General features: G+C 39.7%; 1 protein-coding gene across 1 annotated transcript; it reads left to right on the top strand.

Annotated features, from left to right (window-relative positions):
- Window positions 1-350: 350 nt before the first annotated feature.
- LOC122041064 (serine/threonine-protein phosphatase 2A activator-like) lies at window positions 351-3,281 on the top strand. Its single transcript, XM_042600641.1, has 2 exons — window positions 351-1,576; window positions 3,021-3,281. Exons 1-2 carry the CDS (start codon window positions 432-434, stop codon window positions 3,025-3,027), a joined length of 1,152 nt encoding a protein of 383 aa, XP_042456575.1. The 5' UTR covers window positions 351-431; the 3' UTR covers window positions 3,028-3,281.
- Window positions 3,282-8,187: the final 4,906 nt, after the last annotated feature.

The raw sequence follows: 8,187 nt of genomic DNA, 5'->3' as shown, positions 1-8,187 counted from the left end.
ACAATAATTTATAATTAAGAACAAATCCAAGCACAGATTATAATACAAAAAGTTTGTCCACTCGTTCACGCCGAACTAATGCTGATCATTCTGCAATAGTATGTTTTCTTTTCTTTTGTGTATATCAACACAAACTAATCTATAAAGATTTCATAGTTATAGGGCTGATAATGTGTGCTTTATTTGATTAAACAAACACATAAAATGGTCACTAGGCTATAAAAATACTTTGATAATTCAAGAAAAAATTAAAGAAAAGATATCTTTGGTTGTGCGAATGGTTTGGACCTCCACGGCCCGACCCAACAGGCCAGGGGCATAAGTAACGCATGTCTCTCAGCTTTGGCGCCGAGAATGGTTTGGACCTCCACGGCCTGGGCTTTATTTAGACCAACTGCAAGAACTCGCCTCCATCCCTCTTCTTGTCCAGAATGACCGATCCCGGTAGCTCCTCCGGCGCACCTCCTCCCTCATCTCCCGGTGCGCCTTCGATGCCAGTTCAATGCTCATCCTGCGTTGTTTGCGGTGGCACCGCGGCCTCCCGGTTAGGCACTCCGCTGTGCTCCAACTGCCGCCTTCCCCCGACCCCGGCCATCGACGCCCCCATGGCTACGGCTTCTGTTTCTCGCATTCCCGTCCCCCAACCTCTTCCCGTTCCCCTTGCCGAGCCACCGTATCATTTCCATGTCCCGTGGAGGCGCATTTCCTCCCCTGACGACATCCGCCGCTTTGACGCCTCCACCTCTGGCCGTCACTTCCTCGGCTTCATCGCAGCCCTTTCCCACTCGGTCTGCGGCCGAAAACTCTCCGACCCTGTTCCTTCCCCACTTTCCGACACTGTCGTCGGCCTCCTCTCTCTTCTCCAAACCCTCACCCGCTGGATCGACGAGTTCCCCCCTCTCGCCCACGCCTTACGCATCTGCAATCCAGCCTACCGCTTTTGGCACGCACGTCTCACTGACAAGGGCTATGACCTCGTTCTTGCTCTCCTAGCCCAGTACGACGAGCTCCGTCCCGCCGCAGACGAACTCCTTCCGTACCTTCTTGACTCTTTCGGAAACGTCTACCGCATCGACTACGGAAATGCCCATGAGAACAACTTCGCCGCCTTCCTCTACTGCCTCGCCCGCCTCGGGCTCATCAAAGAAGAGGACTATCCCGCTCTCGTCCTTGGTGTCTTCTCTACCTACCTTGATCTTATGCGTAGACTGCAGATCATCTACAACCTCAAACCGGATGGAGGGCACGGAGGGTGGGCGCTCGATGACTACCACTTCCTCCCTTTTATATTTGGATCGGCTCAGCTGATTGATCACAAGTACATGAAGCCAAATTCGATTCATAACGACGACATTCTTGACTATTTCTCTACTGATTACATGTACTTGGCGTGCGTGGCGTTTGTGAAGAAGGTGAAGAAAGGGGTCTTTGCAGAGCATTCTTTCATGCTTGATGGTATCAGTGGCGCTGCGTCATGGAAGAAGGTGAACATTGGGATGTTGAGGTTGTACAAGGGCGAAGTACTCGAGCAAGTATCCATCATGAAGCATTTCCTCTTTGGATCCCTCATAAGATGGTATCTCCGTATTCCTCCTATGGCATTCCCAATACTTGTATTTTGTCCAAATTTTTAAAAACTGTTTGTAGTTTCCTATTTCTGTTATCCCAATTGAGGTGTCTGCTGTTATGGTTAAGTTGGTCAATTTAAGAGCAGATGGAAGATTCAGAACTTCAATTTCTTCTTAATTTGGAAATGTAACATTAAATTGAGATTCAAACTTCACCAGAGCCATCAGTTAGTGCAATCTGAAATGCATAGCTTTGCAATTAAGAAATTTCATGGCAATCTACCCAAAGGTGTTTGTCCAAGTATCTTCTTGATTGGTTTTGAGGTCATAAGATAATTAAGTAGGAGCAAGAATTAGATAGTTTCTTCAGATCATATTTCTACATGCATCGAATATTAGAAATCATATAGTGAAGAACCATTCCTCAGAATGTGATCATGATTTTGTAAAAGAACCATTTGTTAGTTTATTTTTCCAAAAATACTTGTTGCTATGGAAGTTTTGACCAGTAATATGATTTCACTTTGTCAGTGTGAAGAGTTTTGCTGCCAAATTTATGTGGTTATTAACACAGTGGGATAAATGTAGTTCATGGTGGACATTTATGAGCTACTTGCTCTTCATTGTACATGCCAGCAGTGGAAAGTTGTTTTAAAAATATTCGCTCATGTAAGGTGATGCTATTAACAAGCTAACATAGTACTTGATTTTGAATGCTTAAGTTCATTTGCAAAACTAGAAGTGTCAAGTGGGGCGGGTTGTAGCCCCACTTGGAACTGTGCCCGACCTTGGCATAGACCCATGCCTGACCTGTCACATTCCAATGCTCCTTCTTAATGGCCTATAACTCCAACTCTCATAAATCACAACTCACAACATACCAACATCTTCCTCTAAACGCATAGCATGTTTGTAAAATTGATTAGTTCTGTGTTATCATAGCCATTGTTGCATAGGCAGCCACCTAGGTGATTTCAACTAGCCTCCACCTCACCTAGGTAGAAGGTGGTCCGCATTAACGAACCATTAAAAAGGTCCAAGTAGTCCACCTAGGCAAACAATGCGGTTTGGTAGGAAAATATATACATACATTATGATTGGTTCACTTATTATAGATAATATGAAACCTATCTACCTCTACTTGAAAACCTTCGGCCTTCTATATTAAATGTTTGTCATGTGATATGATTTATTTGCAATAGAATTTTGTGGAGTTGGGATGTCTGTCATGTGACCATGAGTTCAATCAGACATAATAACTGGAAAGTTTTAGATAAACTGTACAAAGAATTGGGAAGTTCAATTCTTATCCTTGATGTCTACAAATGTTGCTTAAGTTCAATTCTTAGCTTTAACCGTCCACTAATGACTACTCGATCTTTAATGTTAAAAAACTATCGTTGAACTGCATCCCATGCTGACTAGTTTTTTTTTCATCTGCCAACTTTGCAGGGAGTGAGGTTCGAGCTCCGTCCTGTAGGCTCTTACCTTCAAAATGCTCTGGAGGTTTTCGTAGCATTTAATGAACTCAATTTGTGTGTTTGCTATGTTTTTTCTAAAAATCTGGTTGCTGTGAAACGTCAAAGGAGGTGACTAGTAGTCTAGTCATATTGTTTTTCAACTTGTATAATACCTTGTTTTCTAACATCTTCTATGTCCATCATATCCGAATGTAGAATATCCATCTGGACTGTATTTCCCTTTTTCCCCAACATCTTCTATGGCGTGTTATCATATCCGCATGTAGAGGAGCTCTCATCTTTCTTCTATCCTTTCAGCCTTATTAAACAACAACACTGTAAATATTTTGTGGTTTGTAAAAAGATATTAGCCTCTAGATTTGCCGTGAAACTACTCCAAAGCACTTTCTGTTGTTGCTGCAGAGAAACTTTCCTAGTTAAGAACCATCAAATTCTTCTAACTATTTCAAAAAGAGTAGCTTCATGAGAGAATGCAGCAAATCTAACCATCACTTTGGAGCTTTTGTATTTTTTTTTCTTTTATTTCTACAAATACATTTAAAGGAATAAGATATTACACTTATGTCGAACACAACAAACAATAATCTATTAGTGAATTTATGCTAAAGAGCCATGGAAAGTTATCCAAATGATTGACTTACAAACCAACACTGATTTCCAAAGCCCCAACTTCTCAAAGTTGAAGTGGGGGATTCTTTAGGTTTCATTCATTGCTAGTTCAACGTGTTTACGCAGCCCAACCTTAGCATCAGGTGTGTAAGCGGGCTGTACGGCGGAGACAAGCTTTTTCTAGGTCTTGAGCAAGATAAAAAGAGTGGGAGCATTCATAGTGTGGATGATCAAAATCTTCCAGTTTAGGTGCTGTAGACACCTTAAATTTGTTCATTACTTTAAATAGTGCTCCTGACATCAAAGACAATTCTTAATTTTTCATGGGAAATCCAGGCTTCCGTTATTCCAAACCAACATATAAATGAAGTGTACATTTCCTTATTAAATTAATTCTCTTTAATCTTCTCAAAATGATATGCGATCCCTGCACATTCAAGGACACTACTTCCACGCATATAGGAGTCTAACTTTTTGAATGGATTGGAGGACTGCGATGCAATCCATCTCTTTCGCAATCGCTAAGCGATGATAAATGCCAACTCAACCGACTGGGAGGTATTGAGTCGACTGTCAAGGGTTGAGTATGGTAGCGAGAATATAGGTGAAAGTGACAATCTCATATCCACTTGTTTCTATCTGAGTTTGCTATTTGGTAAATTAACAGGAAGCAAGAGGTGGAGATCTTAGGGGGTGTTTGGTTTAAGGGAATAGGAGTGGAGAATGGGAATGAGAATCATTGATTACCATTGTTAATGTTTGGATTATAGGAATAGGAATGTAAATAAGGGAATGAATCCTTGAAATTGGGTAATAACTCATTCTCATGTACCTCCCCTTCAATGAGTCATTACCTTATTTTCATCAATCAAAATATTCCCTTATTCCAAAAATACCCTTGACCTAAAATTAAAATTTTCTCCCTTAATACCAAATATCAAAATATATTTATTTATTTTTTCTTTCATATCACTTCTCTCTCCTTGTTCTCTCTCATCATATTTTCTCTCTCATCATTTTATCATACACTTTCTCTCTCCTTAATCTCTCCTATCACACTCTCATTCCTCTTTTTTTCTCATTACACTTTCTCTCTCATCATACTTTCTCTCTCCACAATCTCTTCCATCGCACTCTCTTCCTTCTTTTTCTCTCATCATACTTTCTCTCCTCAATCTCTCACATCACACTATCTTTCTCTTTTTTTTTTCTTATCACACTTTCTCTCTCCTCAATCTCTCTTGTCACACTCCCTCCTTTTTTTCCTCAACACACTTTCTCTCTCATCATACTTTCTCTCTCCTCAATCTCTCTCATCACACTCACTACTCTCTTTTTTCCTCATCACACTTTCTCTCTCATCATACTTTCTCTCTCCTCAATTTCTATCATCACACTCTCTCCCCTCATTTTTCTCATTACATTTTCTCTCTCTTCATCCTCTCCCATCATACTTTCTCTCACATCATATTTTCTCTCTCATCTTCTCTCATCATGATCTCTCCTATCACACTCTCTTTTCTCATTTTCTCTCATCACACTTTCTCTCTCTTCATTCTTTCTCATCACACTTTCTCTCTCATCAGACTCTCCCTCATCATTCTCTTTCATCATATTTTTCTCTCATTCATCTTTCTCTCACATCTAATTTTTTCTCTTATTTTCCTTTAAGGGTAAAAAGGGAAATTTTGATTTATTCCGATAGAAAATATGCAACTAACCAAACATTGCTTTTAAGAGTGATATTCATGCTCATACCCATTCTCATTCCACAATACAATGATTCTCATTTCGATTCTTATTTCTAGGAAAGAACCAAACACCCCCTTAGATGCTTCGGTTATAAAAAAAATACCTAGTATACCTATAACACTCAATTAGAAGTTAGAATGGACGTCAAGACTAAAATCGATATAACCATTCCGACACTCAAGTCAGCATAGGGGCTAGAGAAAGATAAAAGTTATGAAGTAGTGGAAGAGTTTAGATGATTATATGTACTTTTGCCGGGTGACCTTTTAAAGAAGAGCAAATTATATCTATTTCTTCGAGATATGCGCATCCATTTAATATGTTTTTTGAGATATGTGCTTGTTAATGAGAGCTCTAGAGCCGATCATGTGATGATTATTGTATGGACTCGATGTATCATATATATATATATATTTATAAAGGCATTTCTTTATGGTTATTATACTTACTTGTATTGATGTCAAATAACTGAGTATAATAGCGTCTTTGAGTAGAAGGTTCTTATCTATATCAATCGATTGGTTGAATTGATAATGAGATGATATAGAGAACACTACTCAATCATTCTTAGTCAAGTATTAACATTCAGGGACAATGTTAATGCGATGAGACTAGCATGTAGGTCAACTCGATGACTTGATCTCACAAGTCATGGATATTAGATATCAAGTTGACACATGAGTATGTATTGGAGAATGTATACTGAATGACCCGCCATGAGAAAGTATCATGGATCGTTATATGAGTGTCATATACTTTCTCATGTGACTATTAGTATAACTATTAGTCCTTGGACCTGAAGTCACCATGGTTCCCTACATAAGGAGTTACATACTTTGACTTCGTCAAACATCACTCGTAAATGAGTGGACTATAAAGGCGACTACTGGGTATGTAACAAATTATGTGGAGAGATGTGAGTGATGTAGAAGAGATCTATCCCTCCTATATGACGGGAGTGATATCATGATTCTTGATAGAGTGAGACCACTAAGTACATGGTCATGCCTAAATAAGTCAATATGAGATATTGAGCTCATTTGATTAGAGTGAGTCTACTTGGAGTTCAAGACATAAATTGATTAGAGGATGACATGATCTATGCCTCAATTGATCAATTTAGATATCAAGGACAAAAGGACATTGTCACATATTGTGAGAGTCACAATTAGTAGTCACAATGGTAATGTTGGATCTCAAAATTCTTGTAACTTGGGTAGTAATGATGTGTTGCTAGATACTGCTCATTGCTTATGTTTCTAAATGGGTTTAGGAGCATTGCCAACGTTACAAGAACCTATAGGGGCACACACAAAGGGCAGTTAAATGGAGATTAAGTTCATATGATGGACCAAGAGGATTAGGTTCATGTGATGAACCAAATTAGATTAAAAGTAATCCAAATTAGACTAATTGAGTTGGACTTAATTTGATTCATTTGTCGAATGAATCTAATTTAGACTTTGATTCATTAAGTCAATTTAAACCAATGAATAGAGATTCATTAAATTAAATTGATTTGAATCAAAGGGTAGATTTGATCAACCATGAGAGATAAGAGGTCAAGTTTGACTTGACTTGAGAGGGAAGATGAAGGGTCAAGTTTGACTTGACCAAATGCCACTTCATTATGACTTGGCATGGGTCGGCCAATGATGATGTTCCACATCATCAATGCTACATCATTGTGTGACACCTCATGAGGAAGACCAAGAGCCATGGCTCTTGGTATTACAGGAGGTATAAAATGCTCTAATAGTGGCCGGCCATATGTATGAAGCAAAGGTGTGCTTATTCAAGGTCTCTTCTTCCTCCTCTCTTCTTTTCTCTCCTTCTCCTCCATTGCCGATACCTCTCAAGAGTGCTACCACACTCTAAGTGGTTCTCTCCACCTTTTGTCCATGTGGATACGTGTAGAGGAGTGTACACTTGACACTCTACGAGATCCGGCAACCATTTGGACGAGCGGGATAAGCGAAGGGCATTGCTACAAGGGTAATACTTCCTTTTCATGTAGATCTAAGGTAGATCTAGTGTAGACAAACATGTACATGAACTTTTATTTATCTATCTTCGCACGGATCCGTGGCTAGCTTCGAGGTTTCCGCAAACGCAAAAAGCGATTTTTGCGGCTCGAAATTGCTAACAGTTGTATCAGCGTCACGTATGAAGCTTGTACATATTTGTATTTATTATTACGAAAAGGTTTCAGATCTGTAATTTTCTATAATTGTTCTACTTTTATGGATTTGTGAGTATTTTCTTGTAGAGGCGAAGCAACAAGTGCTTGGACACTTGTAGGCTTCAAATACTGAGAAAAATCTTCCGAAACGGCAAGGTCTCGCCCAAACAAAATTATTATTTTTTGAATAGCGACTTAAGGCGCTATTAGATCAGTTTGGGACACTCGCGATTGTTAGGATCGACGGTCGAGGCTAGAGAGGGGGGTGTGAATAGCCGACCCCAAATTCGCGTTTCTTCCTACATTTTAGTTAGCGCAGCGGAAATACAATGTAGAAATGAAACAAAGAATAACAAACCTTAAACTCGACGATGTAACGAGGTTCGGAGATGAAACTCCTACTCCTCGGCGTGTCCGTAAGGTGGACGAAGCCTATCAATCCGTCGGTGGATGAGACCCCGGAAAACCGGCTAATAGAAACTCCTTCTGGGTGGAGAAACCTCGCCACAAACTTCTTGCAACAGCAAGATAGGAGTACAAAGATACAGCACAATACAAAGGCAGTAAGAATGTAAAAAACACAGCTTGCCTTCTC

Source organism: Zingiber officinale, chromosome 1B, assembly GCF_018446385.1.
Source record: "Zingiber officinale cultivar Zhangliang chromosome 1B, Zo_v1.1, whole genome shotgun sequence".
Lineage (NCBI taxonomy): Eukaryota > Viridiplantae > Streptophyta > Magnoliopsida > Zingiberales > Zingiberaceae > Zingiber > Zingiber officinale.
Note: the sequence above shows the minus strand (reverse complement) of the source record. Positions and strands in the feature narration are given on the sequence as shown.